This window comes from Candoia aspera, chromosome 2 (assembly GCF_035149785.1).
Source record: "Candoia aspera isolate rCanAsp1 chromosome 2, rCanAsp1.hap2, whole genome shotgun sequence".
Classification (NCBI taxonomy): domain Eukaryota; kingdom Metazoa; phylum Chordata; class Lepidosauria; order Squamata; family Boidae; genus Candoia; species Candoia aspera.
This window is the reverse complement of record NC_086154.1, coordinates 23,844,538-23,866,455: the sequence shown is the minus strand read 5'-3', so window position 1 is coordinate 23,866,455 and position 21,918 is coordinate 23,844,538. Positions and strand designations below refer to the sequence as shown.

General features: G+C 38.2%; 1 protein-coding gene across 7 annotated transcripts in view; it reads right to left on the bottom strand.

Moving 5' to 3' along the window:
• PTPRG (protein tyrosine phosphatase receptor type G) overlaps positions 1 to 21,918 on the bottom strand; it is a 655,485-nt gene that overhangs the window by 58,475 nt on the left and 575,092 nt on the right. For 4 of the 7 annotated variants that reach the window (XM_063291516.1, XM_063291515.1, XM_063291518.1 and 1 more), the window contains exon 14: positions 18,123 to 18,209. The exons of the other annotated variants lie outside the window; for them this stretch is intronic. In XM_063291516.1, the coding sequence (XP_063147586.1) occupies positions 18,123 to 18,209 (87 nt within the window). The remainder of the gene's footprint in view (positions 1 to 18,122; positions 18,210 to 21,918) is intronic. 7 annotated transcript variants of the gene reach the window in all.

Genomic DNA, 21,918 nt, shown 5'->3' with positions numbered 1-21,918 from the left:
ATAATATTCTTACTTTTGTTTTTCTTCCTTTCTCTTTTTTTCTTGCACTTTTTACTCCTTCTATTCTCCTTTCTTTAAGTTTAGTTTGTATTATTTATTTATTATTCAAATTTTGCTACTACCCATCTCCCCCAAAAGAGGGATTCTGGGTGGTTTACAATAAAATTAAAATTATAATAATAAACAATTAAATCCTATAAAAATAAAACAATTTACAAATATAAAATACAATATAAATAAATGTAATATTAGATTTTATTATAATCAAAAGTCTTAATAAAAATTAGATACACATACACACACAGTGTGTGTGTTTGTGAGTGCGTGTGTGTGTGTGTGTGTATGTATGTATGTATATATGAATGAGATGGGATGACCAAAACCATTTCTAGTGTTCCAAGTGCAGTTGTGCCATGCATTTGTACAAAAGCATTATGACAATCATGTCTTATTTTACATGCTTTTCCTAAGCTATCTTTGTATACAAGTAAAATGAATTGCTCAGGAACTGTTGTGAATTGATGGATCTACACTTTTTTTAAAAAAAAAAGAGGCATGCTTCTTTAGTCAATATAGTTAAAAATCCTTATTAGAAAGATGGGAAGCTTTTGTTTGTTTTGCATATCATTGAAGCTTAGATTTAGTATTCAAATATTTTTAAGGAAGCCACAGTAAGGAATCATTCCTAAATATAATATAGGATCTCCTTCACACATGTAGAAAATCAGAATGGTGATTCATCTGCCCATCTGTTTTTTAATTACATACTTTGTTGTGCAAAGCTTGTGTGTGTGTGCACGCATGCGCGCCTTGGTATCATTGTTACTGAGGGGCTCAATAATTTTGACTTGCATTTTTCTGTTGACATTACGCAGTCAAGAATCATTTTTCTTTTCCCCTGGAAAAAGCAGCAAAGATTGGAGGTAATGTTACATTTAGTTTTCTCCCCCCTTCAGACTGGTAGCTTTTGGTTTCAGTGCCAAACATACTGGCCTGCTTTGAGAAAGAAGAGATGGAATTTGTACTTGCATTTAACCTTCTAATGCCTGAAACAGAGAAATATTCAAATGGACCCACGAGGTACACTGAGCTTTTCTGACTGCCTATCATTTGAAATGATGTGGCCTGGCACTGTATTATGCAGATCAAAAGGGTGGACTTAATAGCTTTGAGAACTGTGAAGAGATGCCCCCTCTCTCTGAAATAGTTGGAGATTAGAGATTTCTGTTTGGAAACCTTGATGGAAAATTTAATGCCAGAATAGTCTTGAGAATAAGAAATCTTGAGATTTGTACAGAAGAGGCTGGAATTCCTTTGTAAAGAAAGAAGACAGCTTTGGGATTTACAGAACCTGCATTCTTGTCCTTGAGATACTGTGATTGTAAGAAAAAGTGATGGTCTTAAAAGTTTCAGTGATCGTTTGGAGATTGTTGTGTCCAATTTTATTGTGGGCATCAAAAAATTGTATTTAGAAAAACTGCATTCACTTTGAGTAAGGTAAGGGCAACTGCCAAAGGAGAAAAATATGTACAAGAAATTAGAGGCCGCATAGGTGAATAGCTGGCAACAGATGTGTCAGCCAAGGTATTTTCAGGCAGAGAACCCAGATGCCTCAATGCACAAAGTATTTGTGCAATATTGTGTAGAGTTCAAACTTAGAAACAAAGAGAAACACAATAGAGGAAAACTAAGCCAGTAACATTCTTTAAAATCATGCAGTTAAAATCATGCAGAAATCAAGATGGAGCAGCACAAAGAATAAGTGAGGGAGTTAGTGGACCCCAGGACTCAGAGGAAGATAAAGAACAGTCTCTTTCCTGGTTTATCTATTTAAATGTGATAGAAATGTGAATAAATAAATAAATAAATCCTGCAATTCATTGCCTGCAACTGTGCAATTCATTATCAGTGTATGCTACTGAAGACAAATACATATTTGCCGCCATGTGTAGAAAATGACCTTGCAGTTAAAACATTTGGGCTTCCTCAGTCCTATCACAGCATCAAAACTGGCAACAGATCTTCAGGAAACTTCCTCCACTTGAAAGCATGAATGATGCATATCAAATAAAACCGATCATTAAACAAAAAGTTTAATGTTAGGCAAGTCATGACTGGTGGATGGTGCAGAAGGATGACAGTCGCTTGCAACTACAAAGCATTTGATAGGGTCATCGGTCACTGAGTTTTATGAGCAAATCATGTGGGCTCTCGTAATTATGAAGCCTACAGAGAGGAAGCTCCCATCAACGAGTGATCTGCTGAAAAAGAATGAATGCCTAGCTTGCCTGGGTGACACTAGGCTCATATGGGAGAGCATCTGTCTTCTCATTCAGAAGGGACATAATGGGGCAAAATAGTAACTTGCAAGAAGACTTCTGCTTCAAGGATTCCATTTAAAGATTTCCAAGATGGCGAACGATCCAGTGAACAGTAGAAGGAATTAGAGCAGGCAAAGCAGAGCAGCTTTAGGTATTAATTACTTCTTAGAACTAAGAACTATAGAGTACATACTCTGAATCAAATCCTTATATTGTGTATTCTTGCTCTGAACAAGGTAACTAACTGACCACCCTCTTATTTTGATTCCTTTCATTTAGATGTGCTTATATTAAATTGGGAAGAGGGGCAGAGATTATAGGGATGGGGAAAAGAAGGGACCAAAAAAAGCTGTCTTTGCTAAGATGATACATAGCAGACGATCTCCTTGGTAGTCAGACCTCTGGCCCACAGTTTTGGATATTGACTGATGGAAGCTCTTCATGATTTCAGCCAAGGGCTTTTCTTCTTAGTAATGCCAGGAACTGAACACGAGACCTTTTGCATGCAATTCGACATCTACAGCTCTCTCAAATTTGGAACATGAGCTAGAATATCTCCACATACAGGACGGGCTCATCCAGATTGCTCACTGCATGAGAATGAATTGTAGGTCAACGAGCAAAAGACCTGAAATCTGCTTACATTTTAAAATATCTGCAAAGTGGAACAGAAAGGCAGTGAAAAGTGAAAAAATAGGGCAGTCCTACCAAAAGTACAGAATCTTTATAAAGCCAATTCTGCAGTTGTTTTATTTATGCATCTGATATTTTAACATTCTCATCATGCAAAATCACATTATTTCAGCCAACTGAATTGTTAGGAAAAGTATATTTTATGCCATTATTCAGATCAGATCATGTATGCTCTCACCCCACATTTCTATGACATTAGGAAATGCACTGAATTAACTTTGTTTGTTTGTTTTCACAGAATAAAAAACAGCCATTTTTGAAATTAGCAGGAAAGTTCCTCATAGAAAAGAAAGCTGCCGTTGGGGATGAGGAGAATGTGTTCATGATACTAATTGCATAGGAAATGCTCATCAGCAGGCGAATGTGATTCAGCATTTAAAGTAACATACAGTATTTTCCCAAACATCTATTGCTGTTGTTCTGTTATTGCTATCTTATCCTCCTTTATTCTCATAATACTAGAAAATAGAAATTGGCAGGAGTTTCAGAACATGATATATAATATCAAATTGGCTTCTGGAATGTAGCACAATCAGCTTAAGCACCTTAAAAATAATAGAGAAGAATGTGAATCTCAAGGTGTGTTTAACAGCTCAGAAAAGCTCCATGTTGAGAGACAGCACTGTATAATTTTGATTCTCAGATTTGATAATTGATTTGAAAACCAAGATGTGTTATTACTCAGTGTTTTCTATAATTCCTTCAAGCTTTCCAGCAGGAATTCTTATAATTGTAATTCCAACACATTTGGAAAGAACTAAGTTGGAAAAGACAACTATCACCTTCAGTTCCTTAAATTCGGGTGGGGGGGTGTGTGTGCCTATTCAAGCACATTCAAGGCACAATTAATATGGTTAAAAGGGGGTGAATGTGATGAACAACTGCAAAAATTTTGCCAGGGAGTTAATAATTCATATTAATTGAAGACGAGAATATGCTGCATACATATTCCTATGCAATGTATTAAAGTGCTATCAAAGAAACAACAGTTTTTAAAATTAGTCCTAATGCAGATAAAAGGTTTTCCATAATTCAAATGTTCTGAAAATCTGCACTGTTTGGGCTAAACTGGAATTTTTGAAGGCCGAGCAGGAGAGAAAGCCTCTATTACCAAAACAGAAAGAATGTCCCATTCGTTTACATGGACTGCATATTAGCATTGTGGTGGTGGGTTAAGATCTTTCCTCTTTCTTTCTAACAATATCCCTTGAGGATGGCAAAGACAATTGTGAAAGCTTATTTGGGATGACATAACATCCTTGAATAGCAGGTAATTGCTGTTTTTGTGACCTTTGACAGGGCTAGAAGAATTAGACTCCCCCTCTATATTTTAATCAATACTCTGAGCATCTGTGCAATACTCAGCAGTGAATGAAAGAGTTTTCAGAAGAAATTAGGGCATGTTCCCCATCCTATGGATTACAAAACTGGTGAAGGATTTCTTTTTAAAACATTGTTTTTTAAAAAAATGTTTTATTTTAAAACTGCTTTTAAAAAGAGGACCAAGTTACTAAATGCACATCTGCAGTGAATTGACCTAATTGACCAATAAACCTAAATGATTTCATGAATGGCTTTAGAGTTTGAATGGAACCCTCAATTCAGGTCTGGGCATCTTGTGACCTTCAGAGTAATTTCAAACTGTCCATGCAAGAGATTGGTTCAAGCCTCTGGGAATAGCTGCCTGTTTTTTTCCTGCGGTCTGCTGTTTGGAAGTGAGAAAGAAAAAGGAGGGTCAGGGAGAAAATGCTGCCCCCACCCACTCTGACTCTGGCTCCACCCACAGCTTGCTTAAGCTCTGAGCCATAGCATGGCCCTCAATTCCCAGGAAGGAATGCCAAACAAATATTGCCCACCACTTCCTAAATTTGATTATTTCTCTGGCTCACTTTAGCTTATTTATTTATCCATGTCAATAAATGACAGGAAATAACAGAAAACTCACTGACTGCACTATCAATTGTCTATTGGGCACAACTTAAAGTGTTCTGTTGATCTTGAGTCATCAGGCTCACAACTAGGGTCTCTGTCACCCGGGGCAAACATGGATTCTGTGCCCATTTTGGCGCCCCCAGCGTTCATTTTGGCGCCTTCCCAGCGCGGTGCCTGGGGCACATGCCCCGCTTGCCCCCCCCCCCGTAGTTGCGGCCCTGTGAGTCATAAACAGATTAGAGCCAGGCTATTTGAAAGGATCCCTTTCCCACTATGAGCCTGTCCAGTTACTGTATGTAGTTCAGAAGAAAGAACAGAGAGCACCACACACAGTCACTCATGCTTTGGTCACCTCCTTTTTGGATTACTGCAATGCACTCTACATGGGGCTGCCCTTGAAGAACATCTAGAAGCTGCAGTTGGTCCAGAGTGTGATGGAATGAGCAATTATGGGTGTGCCTAGGTATACTCATATTACACCTTTGCTTCATGAGCTGCACTGGCCCCCAACAGAATTCCAGGTGCAGCTAAGGGTGCTGGTTGTCATCTATAAAGCCCTATGTGGTTTTGACTCTCTCTACCTGTCCCACCAGGTTTGCTCTGTGTCCCATCTATTAAAGAATGTCATTTCGTAGGACCAGGAAGCATGCCTCTTCTGTCACTGCAACTGCATCTCTGGAATACCATTCTTGTGGAAATTAAATTGGCCCCCAACTCTGCTATCCTTTTGGAAAGCCCTTAAGACCTGGCTGTTCTCCCAGAGATGGTGGTGAGGAGGTTAGATGAGCCTGTGAGATACTGTTAATTATTGTTGATGGATATCCTTGGCCACCACTTTTTCATTTTATTCTTGTTACGTATCCTTATTTTTTATTTCCATTTGTATTTGTTACATTCTTTATTTTTATTTCCATTTGTATTATTACACTGATGTTTTTAATTTAATTCACTCCCCAGAGTCTCTTGTGTGAGATGGGTAGACATATAATTTGAAATAAATAAATCAATAAAATCAATAAATAAGAGGCTCTTTGTTACATTTTGCTGCCACTTTCTATCTTTCTAGAAAAATGGCAAAAATGCATCTCTTTCACCAAGGTTTTAAACATTAGTTGGTTTTAGTGATAACAATTTTAATTTTCACTTAATTTATTGTCATATTTTAATTGTTGTATTCTGTCTTGAGTGGATATAATGAGGAAAGCATGGTATAAATTTAAAAAATAAAATATACATAATATAGATGCATTACATCAAAATCAAATTGACTATATTATAGGGAACAGAAGATGGAAAAGTATGATCCAGTCAGCCATATACTTCCAAGTGCAGATTATGGAAGAAACCATGACTAATTGGTGTCAACTATGGGTTAAACTTACGAAATTAAAAAAAAGTAGCCATTCCAATAAGAACTTGACTTGGATGACATAGAGTCAGGATATAAAATTAATATATATACAGATTCATGACACTTAACTTATGTTAAAAAGAACCCAAGGAACTACAAGATTAAAGCCATTGTGAAAATAAAAGCTGAAAAAATACTCTCCAAATTTCAAGAACACCTAAGTGGCTTTCCTGACAAGCTATCATGATATACTGTATAATATCTGAAAGCGAAGTCAAGCATGGAAGGACAAGGAAAGATATTGCAATAGAACAAAAGCAATAGAAAGGAAGGAAGAGTTGCACTGTATTTAAAACATCCAATTTCTGCTTATAAATCCAAATGAATAAAGAGGGGAAGAGACAGTTATCAAATCTGCAGATGATACAAAAATAGTTGGGAGAGATAGTCCCTGTAAGACAGAAATAAAATTCAAAATGATATTGATAGGTTGGAGAAATGGGCTGAAAGCAATAGTATGAAATTTAACAGAGACAAATGCAAAATTTAGGAAATAAAAATCAAATGCAGATATATAGGGTATAGGATAGTAGGCTTGGTAATAATCCTGACAAAAATTACCTCGGAATAGAAGTTGATTGCAAGCTGAATACGAATCAGCAGAGTGGATGTAGTTGAAAAGAAGGCAAATGTAATTTTTGGTGGTATCAACAGAAATATAATTTCCAGATCCAGAGAGGTAATTGTTCCAATTAATTCTGCTTTGATCAGAGCCCACATCAAGTATTGTGTCTAATTCAGGACACTACACTTTAAGGAGGATTCTAAGAAACTGGAACAGGTTCTGAGAAGGGCCACAGAGTTGACCAGAAACTTATGAAGAGAGACTCAAGAAGCTTGATAGGTTTAGTCTTGAGAAACGACAACTGGGGGTGGGAGGAGGGGTTATGATAGCACTCTTCAAATGCAGAAAAGATCTCACACAGAGGCTCTAGTCCTGTAATCTCTCATTTCAGATTATAGGATGTAGAATGATGAGGCCAAGGTACAGGAAAGCAGATTTCAAGTTAGTGCAAGAACAATTTGACAGTGGAACCCATTCCCCAGAGAGGCAACGGGCTCCCCTTCACTGGATGTATTCAAGCAAAAACTAGGGAGCCATCTATCTGAGATGCTTTAAATTGGATTCTTGCAGGGGATTGGATTCAGTGGCCTAAACAGTCCTTTCCCACTCTATGATACTAAGTGAGGCAACAAAACAGATAACAAAAAGGCGGAGATGGTACCACTGCTGAACTGTTGAAAGTTGCAGAAAAGAAGAGACAACTGCTCACAGTTCTGTGATATCTATTTTATTTATTTTCTATCACCTTTATTATTTCTTTTATAAACAACTCAAGGCGGCGAACATATAGACAGCTTAGGCAATGTGACAGTAAAGTAAAAGTGGAAAGTGAAAATTTGAGTAAATGTTAAATATCAAATGGGCAATGCTAAGGTTAACCAGGGTGTTCAATGGACTTACACTTGCAGTAAAGAAGTAGAAGCAGGTGTTTGGTTTTCTTGGGCTCAAGGATATACAAAAGGAGATCAGTCCTATGTGGGAAGGCTATCTTAAACAAGATCATGAAGAATAAAAGTATTTCTGTGAGATTAGAATAGTTAAAGCAGTGGTTTTCCTGGAGGCGAGGTAAGCTGTGAAAGCTGGACACTTCTCAACAGCAGAGAAAAAGGTGGAGATGCTTTTGAGTTACGGATGTGGAGCTGGTTATGAACAATAGTGTGGATGAGAAGAGGAACCTATCAAGCAGCTTTGCTGTAAGACTGACTGCTTCCTTGAGCTGATAATCAAAAGGCAGGGGCTCACTCACTTTGGGGATCTGATGCACAGAGATGGACTACAAAAAATAGCAGCAACGCTTTGCAAGATTAAGAGAAGTTGAAAAAGGGGAAGAGAATGTACAAGATGGACCGACGGTCTAAAAAAGATTATAGGATGCCATTGGAGCAGGATATTGCTAGAGAAAGACTGAGATGAGCATTCTTCTGTGCAGTCAAGCCCCACATAATCTCACAGATTTGTGTATGAAGCGTATGCGTATGTCTCTCTGAATCCATTCCGTATCCCAAGTCACTGGATTCTTGTTCTTGGCAATGCATAATGAACTGGAAAGAGCTCATATTCTATTATTACAAAAGTGGCATATGCAGCCAAGTGCAGTACTCTAAAGACAGGAAGCAGTTAGTCCAGGATCATTTTAGGAAGATCTTATGCCCTCCAGATTCGTTGACTTCAACTCTCATAATTTTTCATCTATATAGGAACTGAAGCCCAATGCATCTGGAATGCTCTAGAAGGCACTAGAACTATACATCAAAAGTAGGTACACTTTCAAATTCGCAGAAGGATGCTGTGTTTAATTTTGTACCATATGGAGGTGGTGTTAGCTGAAGGATTCATTGTAGCATACCATTAGAGGAGGGGTACCTAAATTTTTGAGTGCAGCCATATGCACATAAAACACAAGTCTCCAGGGCACCAGTCACTCAGTCTATAATGTTATGTACCTTTTGAATTACATTTGCTCCCTGATGCTTCAGATTGCCATCAATGTGAAGTTGAAGCCACAAACAATCCCTCAATCTTTTTTTTTTTTGGTAGAAATGAAATAGAATATAAACCTAAAATAGGCTTTTTTAAAAAGAGGAAAAAAAGATCCCCTAATATTCCCTAGAGAGCTGTAGTGATTAAGGTGTTAGGCTAGAAACAGGAGCCTGTGAGTTCTAGTTCCACCTTAAGCACAAAGCCAGCTGGGTGACCCTGGGCCAGTCACTCTCTCTCAGCCCTAGGAAGGAGGCAATGGCAAACCACTTCTGAAAAACCTTGCCAAGAAAACAGCAGGGACTTGTCCAGGCAGTAGCCAGGAGTCAAGAGTGACTCAAAGGCACTGACTAACTAACCCCAAAGTAGAAAAGCAATTCCACTTTGCAGCATTATCTCTGTGGTCCTTATTTCACCAAAACTATTAAGTGTGACTCCTGGAAACCAAAAGCTGTCTTCTTCTGCTTTATACAATAATTATCACCCACTGCCTATCCTAACATGTCTATTGGCCCACTTTCCTGCAAAGCATGACCATACATTGGATTTTTAAATCCAGCTTGGGTTTTAAAGCCCCAGTATATACAGGGGAAACTATTTAACACAACATTATCAGTGGTTTCCACTTTGAAAAACAAAATCTCCTTGATGCCCTTTTGGTTTAGAAAAGAACACAATGAGGTACAATGCAGTAACAGTACATACAGTATCTGCCCTTCACTAAATTTGAAGGTACTTATAAGCTGACTGATTTCATATCCTTGGTATGCCAAACCCTATTTTAGGAAAATATATAAATTATCTTTAAAAATATAGAGGTAGGAGCCGATTCAGCTTGCTAGTGGGTCAAATCTAGCTGTCTAATGTGAAGATAAGTTGGCTTTTGGGTTGCACTGTGTTTCCTTATCATGTTTATTTAGCCAGAACAAAATTACAAAATGGAACGCTTGCATACATTTGCATGAGATGGTTGGTGCCACCCAGTATCGCCAATGAGCAGACAGATGTCAACTGAACCACAATTTGCTTTGTTTTACTGAGAGATTATCTGTCTTATATAGCTGATCTATCATTTGGAAATGGCATTTCTAGAATGCATACGCAAGAGATATAATGAGCTGGAGAGCTAAACATACCTATATCTAATCAGTGAAATGCACCAGCATTCAAGTAAGATAAAGAACAAAACAGCGCAAAATAAAAGTCTGCTACTCTGTCAGCTCAATGGGGATATATGGCTAACCTTTTCCCTAATTACTGGTTCCGTTTACTTGAACTTGGCCAGGGTCCAACTAAATAGACTAGCTAAAAATCTAACTAACTGAAAAAAATCTAACAAAATCAAACTCATAAAATAACGTAGCTTGAATATGAATGATGCCAGAGATCTCATTCAACTACCTGGCTGTACGGATTTGGAGACTGGGATATCTAATTACTTCCTCTCCCTCCCACTGCCACCCAGCAGATGGTGAAGTTTATTTTAAGACCAATGCAATGGGTAGAAAAGAATTTTCAGAAAATGACCAGTGCAATTATTTTTCCATGCACAGACAAATCTTACGGTAGCAGCGCAAGATGTTCAGGGCATGATAATTTCAGTTGACTAACAAATGAGTCATTTTTCTTTCAGAAAGATGTGTGGAAGAATATACAGTGTTTAATTAACATCCTCTTTCTTGTTTGGAAACACTTCCTTTCCCTCCTCCCCTCTGCAAGACTCCCCATTTGTAACCCTCTTTGCAGGGCATTGTCTGAAATTCAGAATTTGCAGGGGCCAGGGAGAGACCAATCCCCTCACTCCCTGTTCAGCTGTGCAGAAACTAAATGTTTCTGTATGCAAATGAGAAAGCATGGGGGGCGGGATAGGTCCCTGACTTCAAATTAGGCCCTACTGTGCTATAATCACACAAATCTGATAACCAGTTTGCTGACAATCTGCTGCTCAAAGACCTACAATAATTGGAATCCCAGAATGGGTAGCCTGATGATGCAAGGCTTGTCGGTTTACATGCTGCTCCCTGTTGAAGCCACTTAACTGGATATGGAATTGTTTTTTTAAAAGGAAGAGAAAACAAAGTCCTCTTTTGCTGATTTTTCGTACACGTGGTATCATTAACAGCCATCTCGTTAATGCTTGTTTTCACAACTGAACCAGTGAGCACTGAGCCCTCATGTTTACCAATAAAAAGATCTTTGGAAGAACACCCCCCCACCCAAGCAAATACAGGCTGTTAACACAGGATACTGAAGAGCAGACAAAGGAATTTCAACCCTGGGCTTGATTTGCTAATTAAGGAACTCAGGCCTGCAAACAGCTTATTTAAACAGGATATCCAAACACATAATTTTTAAAATGATGCTAAGGTGCAGCAAGCTCATACAATAAATACCGCCTATTCCTTAATATTGAACGGGACGCAGTGGCACTGCGGGTTAAACGGCTGAGCTGCTGAGCTTGCCGATCAGAAGGTCGGCGGTTCGAATCCGCGTGACGGGGTGAGCTCCCTTTGCTAGTCCCAGCTCTTGCCAACCTAGCAGTTCAAAGACATGCAAATGTGAGTAGATTAATAGGTACCGCTTCGGGGGGCAGGTAACGGCGTTCCGTGTAGTCATGCTGGCCACATGACCACGGAAGTGTCTATGGACAAACGCCGGCTCTTCGGCTTTGAAACGGAGATGAGCACCGCCCCCTAGAGTCGGACACGACTGGACTTAATGTCAAGGGAAACCTTTACCTTTACCTTTACTATTCCTTAATATTAGAAAATTAATGCTGTAGATATCTCTGTCTGATTGTCTCTCCATACACTTCTGAACAGGGGATCAAGTTGCATTTCCCCCCCAATCTAATTGGCAGCGTTTGCTTAAATACCTATAAATACCTATACCCTTAGCTGTCTGGCAGCTAAAGAACTCATGGTGAACATTTCCAAAGATGTATCTGCCTTACCTAGGTATAGGTCTACAATGGCTCAAACTCCATGCTGAATCTACAACAGGGTTCCTCAACCAGGGTTCTGCGAGAGGTCACTAGGGATTTCCTGGGAGATCACAATTTATTTAAAAAAATATTTCAAATTCGGGCAACTTCACATTAAAGAGGTTTCATTCTTTACTTTTAGTTTAAGAACACTGTTAATGCATATATATTCCTGTGTAGGCCTATATGTATATAGGCCTACACCGGAAACAAATACAATAATCTTGTAACTTCTGCCCTATATTTGAGCCTGAATGTGAAGAGCTTCCCCAAGGCCTGAAAAATATTTCAAGGATTCCTCCAGAGTCAAAAGGTTGAGAAAAACTGATCTAGACAAAGACTGGGTTCAGAAATCATACTAAGCCATAATGCAGTTGGTTTGGTTTCAATCGAAGCGAAAATTTGTAGCTCAGGGTTATACGTGTGGGAGTGCTATCCTTTCCAGACGTTGCATTACAATCTCTGCTATGAGTCCTGAAATGGGTGGAAAGGATAGCACTCCCACACATACAACCCAGAGTATGGATCCGGTACGTGGATGACACTTTCGTTTTAATGAAAAAGGAACAACTGGAGGAAACACATGAAATCATCAACAACGTCTTCAGTGGAATAACATTCACAAGGGAAAAATAAAACAACAACACACTACCCTTCTTGGACATCCTCATCAGCAGAGGAAATGACGGCAAGTTAGAAACACAAGTCTACAGGAAAGCTACCCACACCAACCAAGTGCTCCATTACCAAAATAACAACCCAACCTCCCACAAGAGGAGCTGTGTAAGAACATTATTCAGACAAGCACTTACGCACAGCAGCAACCCAGAACACCAGAAAAAGGAAACACATCATCTATACAGTATCTTCCAGCAAAATGGATACCCATCAGAAACATCTCAGAAACCACCAACAGACTGTTACAACCACATGGCATCACCGTAGCACACAAACCAACTAAAACTCTTCAAACATATTAAGTAACCCAAAAGACCCAATAGTCCCAGAAAAAAAAACAGGAGTTATTTACAACATACAGTGCAAAGACTGTAACAGCCACTATGTAGGACAGACAGGCAGAAGACTAACAGAGCACATCCACTAACATCAACTAGCAGTCAGAAGACACGATGAGAACTCCTTAATCTCACAACACATGGACGGACTCAACCATAGGTTCAACTGGGAAACTGTGAGCATCCTAAACCAAGCCGAATCCAAAAACACTAGAGAATTCCTGCAAGCTTGACACTCAGACAAAACAGCCATCAACAGACACATAGAGGTAAACAACATTTACATACCATTCAAAAGAGACAATAGAAAATCCAAAAGACCATACACTCCCTTGCCAGCAATCAACACCCAGATATGCAAAAATCAACACTAGGATTAACACCAGATGAACCATCAAACAGCACAATATACCATAATCAAGGAACTATTAACTCAGTCAATCAACCCAGCAGTAAACAACATCCCAATTAAGGAACTCCCAAGAAGAGAGCAATGTCTCCACCAACACAGGCTGGACAGTATATAAACAGAGAGCAAGGCCCACTCCCTATTCTCACTGAAGATGTTGCCTAGCCTGGCAATGAAACGTCTGCAAGAAAACAACAAGGCTCGGGGAGCATCAAGGACTCCATGGTTTGGTTTTGCATAGAATATTATGCAAACACATATAATTGTGGCTTATTCAACAAACCATGATCTAAAATGGTCTGTGAATGGCAACTGTGAATCCAGTCATAGATGGCCTACTTGCGATGTTGAAAGAGACCCACTCCTGCTGATAACACACAACCGAGCAGCAGTCATCTCCTGCTGAAGGCAGTAACAGGAGCTGTGTACTTCTTGTGTCAGTTTCCACTGTACGACTCCTGCAGTTTTCAAGTGTGGCTACTTTAATAACATATTCAATGGTTGCATGTTCTTCTAAGGTGATTGCAGTGGTAACTGCGGGGTGTGTGCATCAAAACAGAAAAAATGGTGTTGCGCAACATAATTAAAGCCCCATCCCTTTTGTACAAAGTCACAGACATGTAAAAATGGGTGGGGGTTCAACTGTATGCCCGCAACTGCCACCTTGCTGTTTTGATCCCCCTGTGGATATCACCATTTGTGATGGGTAATTCTCAACTCTTTATTTTAGGATTGTATGTGTGTGTTTTATGTTCATACCATTATGGGATCAGTTAGAACCTGCAGACCATTTTAGCACATTTATGGTAGCTTTCATTGACCACAGTATGTCTACACTGAATCTAAAGAATCTGTTTCAGCAATTTCAGAATCATAGCAGGGGAAATGGCTTACTTCATAATGAAGAGTGAAACAAGTACTACACAGCAGCTGTTCAGTGAAGTATGGTTGTACTGCTTTCTTGGTCTTATTCACACAATCATGCTTATCACAGGGTAACAGCTTGCACAAATAGCAACTTTGGAGTTCCTTTTCATATGACAGTGTAAAAATAAAGGCAGGCAGTATAAAAAAATGGATGGCAGATGAACAATTGCCAAAAATAATGACACTTCTACTGACGGTCTATTCCTCATTTTGGATTGGGGATCTGTTTATAGCAAGGTAGACATGAGATGAGTAATAACTTTTGAGTCCACAAAACGCTCAAGTTTCTAAACTTATAGCACACATTTATCCTGGAATCAGCCTGCTGAGCTGACAAATTTTCCAGTTAGTGAAGGAATTAAAAAAAAAAAAAGAATAATCCCAAAGGCTTGTTTGACTGATTAGCCTAATGTAGGGCTATCAGATGTGGGTTGCAAAAATCCAGGTTACCCCAAGTTGTGGGTTGCAAAAACTCTAAGTCAGTCCAGATGATCTGGTAACCCTTCTTATGTACCAGATTACATCGGGCACCTCTGGAATAATGGGGAGAAGATCTCCAACAAATCAAACTAATTATTGTTCTGTTCATGTTTAAGGAATCAGAATCACCTGAACTTTTCTTAATAAAGAAAACTTAACTGTTGCTATAGAGTGTTCATGATTAACTTTTCCAATAGACTATAGTAAGTATATTTAACACGCTGGACTATGGGCTCTTGAAAGCATCCACCTGTTTCTGAGAGGACTTGAAAAGATCAGCAGCAGCTTCTTCATCACAAGAGCTTGCAGCCAGTGTAAAGGGAGATGTGATTCATGTTCCTGACACTACGTGTTGACAAGCATTATGCATAAGGTAAGTCAGGGATGCTAAATGTTGCAATTAAAATATGCCCATAATTTTCATATTTCACTATTCTGTGTTCAAAACCCATTTGTCAGCACATAATGAAGAGAATTAATATATCTTCTAAACAGGGATGAGTATGTACATAAATTAGGAACAAGTTTTAAAAAATGATTTTTCACCCATTATTTCTACAATGTGATGTCTGTAAGAAAAAAATTAATTCATACTGTCAGAGTATTCAGTTTGGATTTTTTGTATGTAAACAATAATGTGAATTAAGTCCTTTTTCTAGTTTATATTTAAATTCAGAGTCTGAATAGCATAAATGATAATTAAGTACTCCATTTGATGACAAAATGAAGAACTAGGCTAATTTCAAATTGCAAATTCCCCTAATTACATTTTCTTTTAGAAAGTGAACATTGTATCTCATACTTTTAAAGAAAAATGAGTAATTTAATCATTATTCATTCATCTTAAAAAGACATAAATAACCACATCCATTAATACTTTTTTCTATACCAAGTAATATTAATGGAGATACAATTCCTGATAAAAAAGATTTTGATATTAAATTAAATGTTTCCAAACTTAAATTAGGTATGATTTGCAGATGCAAATTTTTCTAGCCATACTAATAGGAAAAAAAACAAGATATATCTTAAAAATATGAATTCTTTCTATTAAAATTCACTGTGGTTACTTATGATTTTCATATATTCAGATCTGGAAAAGGGTCAAGACATCTGACTTGAAAGAACAGGTTAGGGATAGATTGTAATGGAAAAAATGGATCTATGTGGTCGCTAGAAGTCAAAAATGACTTGATGGCACATAATCAATCAATCAATCAGACATCTGAAGAGTCCACTTTTCTGCACTGTCAAATCTGGATTTTGCCTACTATTCTACTACAACCTGTATTTTTGTAAGTTATTGTCAGACTCCACAATCAAATGATTGCTGAATCGTCTGATTGTGTTTGTCTGCCATGATGAGTCAACCCGTGTCAAGCACTGGATGGGAAGGGGAATTGCAAGGAGTGTGAATCTTCTCTGTTTGGGCTAGAAGTTGGGGGGAGTCAAGGTCATACTGCCAGAAGACATCTGTGCCTGGTATGGCTGACCGTTAGAATTAGGGGGGGAAAGATAGGAAATGGGGGAGAGGGGAAAATGGAAAGTTTTGATTAGCTAGTTTAGGTGGGAAGCTTTCAGTTGCAGCTTTTCTCTTGATCTGTACACTAATCTCAATAAATCTGAATTCTGCATATTTCAACTGTGCATGAGTCAGGTCATTATTGGGACTAAAAGTGTCAGTTCCTAGAGTTATCTATCATTGCATGTCCAGCACTTTGGACAAAAGAGAACACGTTGTAGTGTTATTTTTTATTTTATCCTTCTAGGCATTTGAAAAGTCCCCCATCTATTTTTTTTTTCTTCTCAGACTGGATCCTTTAATCTCTCTTTACAGGACTTCATTTGTGGATCACTGACCATTGCCCTTCTATAAACCTGTTCTAGTTTGCCTTAATCCTTCATAAAGTGTAGCGTTCAAAATGAGACAGTTCTCAAGGTGGATTCTGAAGAATGCAGAATAAGTCAGAACTATAATTTTCTGTGATTTGGAAACTGTACTTCTGTTCATGTAAACTAAGTATGCATTAGGCTCTTTCAATATCTACATCACACTGCTGACTCATATTCAGTTTGCAGTTAACTATTAATCCAAGATCTTTTTCAAAAGTACTACGAGTATTATCAAGCCAAGTTTATTTTCCATTGTAAACGTGCATTTGATTTTTGTTTCATGAATGAAGAACCTTGCATTTGTTTCTGTTAAATAATTATGTTATTTCCAGCCCATTTCTCTAGGCCATTTTGTATGTTCTTTCTAGTCTTTCAATGTATTGGTTATCCTTTCCAATTTTGTGACATCCAAATCTTAATGAAAGTCTCATTTAATGGAAGATTACTGGTGCTGATCCTGACCCTGTGCATCCCTTATGATGCTATTTTAATCCACTTTAATGAGGAACCATTGGTGAGATTTATGGTTCAAGACAAACATGGATCCAATGGATTCATTTAATAGATATTCCATCTAACCTTACTTAACTAGCTTGCTAACAAGAATATCATGGAGTTTAAAAAAAGTAACAGCAACTTTCAAGCAATGGTTTTAGGCCCCCACTGTCCCATAACAAAAAATTGAATTCACTACTGCTAGGGAGATTCAAAAATGAATAAACTGAATTCAGACATGAATCAATGCAATGCAGTCTGTGGCTTAAAAAATACATGAAAATGCATATAAAATGCATATTGCCATGAAATGCATATAAAAATATTTAACCATAAAATATGTATAAACTTTGAAGAGAATTAATAACAATATAACTGCAATGTAAGCAAAATATAAAGGTTCTACTCTTAGTTGCAAATATTTAACAAAATCATCTCAGTATTAATGATAAAACTTCTAAGATGTAATTCTACACTTAAAGAAATATCACTTAATTGCAAATACATAGGAGGGCTGAACTGTGAGAAGCATTTGAAAGAGATACTTCACAAAGCATATTAGCACCAAGGAGCTCTCTTCAAATTGCTAAAACTCCACCTTGGCTCAAGTCCCTGCTTCAAACACCATCTCTGCTTATCTCCATGAGCATGCGTGCGCATCATAGCATTACGTTGCTGGCACTCCTGGCAGCAGCATCGTTTGTATGTACCCACAGACATCCTGGGCTGCCTTAATGCTTTAAAGAGAAGTGCCTTGTTCCTGCTAACATGCTTTGCAAAGCAGCTCATTCAAATCCTCTGTACCACCCTACTATATATGTGAAGCAATCTTCTTCCTGACATAATTGTTTTATATCCAACGTAGCTACTGCAGAATCTACAATTGCTTATGGGTTGAAATCTACATTCTTTTGTCATAACTTTAGAATAAGGCATTTTCTACAAACACGTCAATTTTACAGAGAAAAACAAATTGAAGTTTAGTAAAATATCCACCCTTTTGATCTTAACCCCCCTCACCTGTTCCCCTTCTTTCCTCTGTCTTGAGAAGAAGACACTTCATGGAAATATCGGGGTGAGCCCTTGGACTTTATTTTGTTACACCTTCTAAACAAAGAGAGACAAAAAAGTATATAAAGCTTATAAACAGAATTCCTATGATATACCCTACAAAGTAATGCAGAAACGTCACTAACTGAATTGACCCAAATTGCTATGCTGTTTTTCTCCAAACACCATTCCCTGCTAGTTTCTTTCTCCATGGCTAATTGTATTTCATAAGCTAGGATTGCCATTTTAATAATAAATAAATAAATAAATAATAATGACAAACATTCTACAGCCTTTGCTTGGTTGTCCATAGTTTCTATCCATGGTGAGATCAGAAATAAGAGGGTCTTCTCATGAATGCAAAACTAGGGAGGATCTAATGTTTATTAGAATGTGAGATCTCCTATATCTCAAAAGACAGAATAGAGATGCATAAAGTAGAAGGGACTGGGGCTCCTGATCTCGTAATAGGTAGGATACATAGGACAGTTCATCCGAATATAGAAAAGGCTTCTTTCAGTTTCAACACAGGTAATTTTTTAAGAAAATAAAAACTACATCCACATTAACTTTAAATTGTAACATGCCAGGAGAGTGACAAGAAGGGATATTAAGAAACAGTGGTACAACTGGATCAAAATTTTTAAGGGTGAGGTCCAGTTTAAATAGAAGAATAAATAGGACAGTTCTTTCCTTGAGGGCATGAGTCTCTCCTTTGAAGAAAGTGAAGCATCTAAAGCCACAACAGGTCCAGAGCTTAAAATTACTCCATGACCCAACTGCAGAAAATTAGCTATCTCTCCACTTGCTTATAAGCTACCGGTGACTGTAGGCCTGATGGTGTTTTCAGAATATCAGTCAATATGCCTTTTGACAGCTTCATTTCAGATTATTTTCTCTACGGCACAAGGATCTGCTCACTATCATATAAATTCTGGTAATCTATAGAACACATCTCTGCAATGAATATGCCATGGAATTGGAATACGTTTGAGAAACTAGATGAGTTACACAATGTGGGCAGATTTGTTTGCTTGTTTTTTTTTAATCTAGAAAGTTTGGTAAGAACAGGTTCTAGCATATTTTAAAAACGATACTCTAAGAAATTGGATAAGCTTTAAGAAATAAAAGATTCTGTTCCCATGTTCTTCTACAAAACTGACACCTCATGGCCTTTGCCACTGTAGCCCCAACTCTGATGAATATCATGCTTCTCTTTCACAGCAGTTAAAAACAAATTTTTCAGATACATCTCTGAAAGGTTACTCTTAAACAGGTTGTTTATATTCAGACTGTTTTATTTTTTTTTTCACAGAAGTTACAGTACTTGCATGCTATTGCGTGTGATTTGATATTGTATAAAATGGCTTAAAGTTAGTACTCTATCCTTGGTGCACTATTATCTTTTGAAGCAAACTTTTAGTGATTTGGGTGGGGGGAAGGAATCAACTCTAAATGACACCGAGTTGCTCTACGTAAAAAATGTGAAGTATCATGTCAGGCCTACTTGAACCAGTTACTATAGCAACCTAAAGCTTTCCTTTAGGATTCTTTGGGGTTTCTTCTGCTGGTGGTAAATTGGAGGCCACTGATCCCAGATTTTCTAAGCTGCAAAACTACCATCCAAACAAAACACCCAAAACCAGGAAAGGTAGTTGAATTTATGGCCAAAGACAATTAGACAGTTCCAATCATAAAAAAAAAATAGTATGTGTGACATTCCCACTCTTGAATCTCTTCACTGACAAAAACTGCTTTAATTATTATGATACATCTAAAAGGCTTTTGTGAGAGAATGTTCCTTTAAGTCTGAAAACAGCCGTGTGCAGTATGCTACAGGTGAAAAATCATTAATTTCCTGAGTAACACTGAACACAAAGTAAACTGGTAGTACATGCCAAAAGGAGGTTGAAAACAAACCAGCTGCAAGATGTTACCACATAGGCTGAGTTGCTTGAGTCCTCTAAAACAGCCTCCCTTGTGTTTTGTGAAGTGTGGTTATAACACCACAGAGGGAAGCATTACATCTCTCGAAAGCCACTGTGCCATCTAATAACTCCTGCTGGGTTGCCTGGTAAGAACCTTAAGGTAATGGCTACACCACTGTTTCTCAACCTTGGCAACTTGAAGACGTGTGGACTTCCCCATGCTGGCTGGGGAATTCTGGGAGCTGAAGTCCACACGTCTTCAAGTTGCCAAGGTTGAGAAACACTGGGCTACACTGAACCTAAGGACACTCCCCCGTGAATCTAAACATACCAATGGGCAATATACAATGCAATGGTACAGTTTCAGATCTCAGGCTGGATGGGCTACAATAATTAAAAGATGATTTGTAGCAACCAGCCAGCGGTGCAAATTGAAAACCCTTGCAGCTGGAAATGTGAACTAATTTCCTTCCTATCTGGAAGTCAGGAGTGCCTGTAATTTATCTTCCATTTAAGAGCTACTGTTGTCTGAAAACTAAAATGTTAACTGCTTCCTATTCTTAGGCTTCTGAACCCCTCCCCCATGCCAAGTCAAACTCTCTTTAAAAAGAATGCTGCTTAAAACTAAGTAAAACAAAGAAACAACATTGACTTTGTCTCTAAAAATAAGTTTGTAATGACAGTCTTGCACATGTAACAAAGATACCATCCTAAACCATAATGTCATTTATTTGAATTAGGCTTAGTATGTTGTGTGAACCTAGCTATTGTGGTTTGTTACCCACAGTTTATTATGAAGCACAATGTTTAGCACATATATTTATTTATTAGATAATTTATTTCTTAATTCAATTTCTAAGGCCATCTATTCACCAGGTGACTTTGGGTGGCTTACAAGGGAGTTAAAATGTTAAAATAATAAAAAAAGAAACTAAAAAATCACAACAGTAAAACAAAGATTACAAGGAAGACAAAGTGCACAACATTCTTTCAGGTTCACACATCGTCCCTGTGAGGCAAGGAAGGTCTCTAAGGGCTTCCTAAAGGACCACATTATCTGGGCCAATATGGATGGGGGTGAGGGGATGCTGATCCAAAGGGGAAATGTGGTGACAGAAGCCCTGGGTCCCATAAGGTGACATTATTTTATTGATGGGACCTGGAGCAAGTCAACCCTATTTGTTCTAGAATGGGCAGAAATAATTGGGAGAAAATCAATCCTGCAAATATCTAGGTCCTTTGTCATGAAGGGCCCTATAGACGAGCACCAGCACCCTGAATTGCACTAAGAAGCCAAAAGGTAACCAGTATTGCTTGTGAATGGTCTCTAATGAGGCGTGCCCATAACTACTTGTGTTGTTACATTCTGGAATAGCTGTAACTTTTGAAGAGTCTCCAAGGGCAGCCCTATTGTACACTGCAATAATCCAAATGCAAGGGGATTAAAGCATGTGAGAATGGCACAATTGATCTATAAGACAAATCTGTACAAAAGTGCTCCTGGCTATAACAGCCACCTGTTCTTTGAGCAAGCTCTGTGACTCCAAGAGGATCCCCAAGCTGCATACCAGTTCTCTCTGAGGAAGTGTAAGTCCATTCAGAACTAAAGTTGGAAACTCTCTGGAAGGAGATGCTCTATAAACCCATGGCCACTTAGACATAAGCCTAAGCCTAGTCCTCTCTATCAAAGCCACAACAACCTTCAGGCACTGCAACACAACCTTGAAAGAATCACTAGGTTGGCTTGGGGTCAAGATACACAATGTTTTGCATATTGTTGATACCTAACTCCATGCTATCAGATTACCTCATCCATCAGCTTCACAAAATGTGCGAAT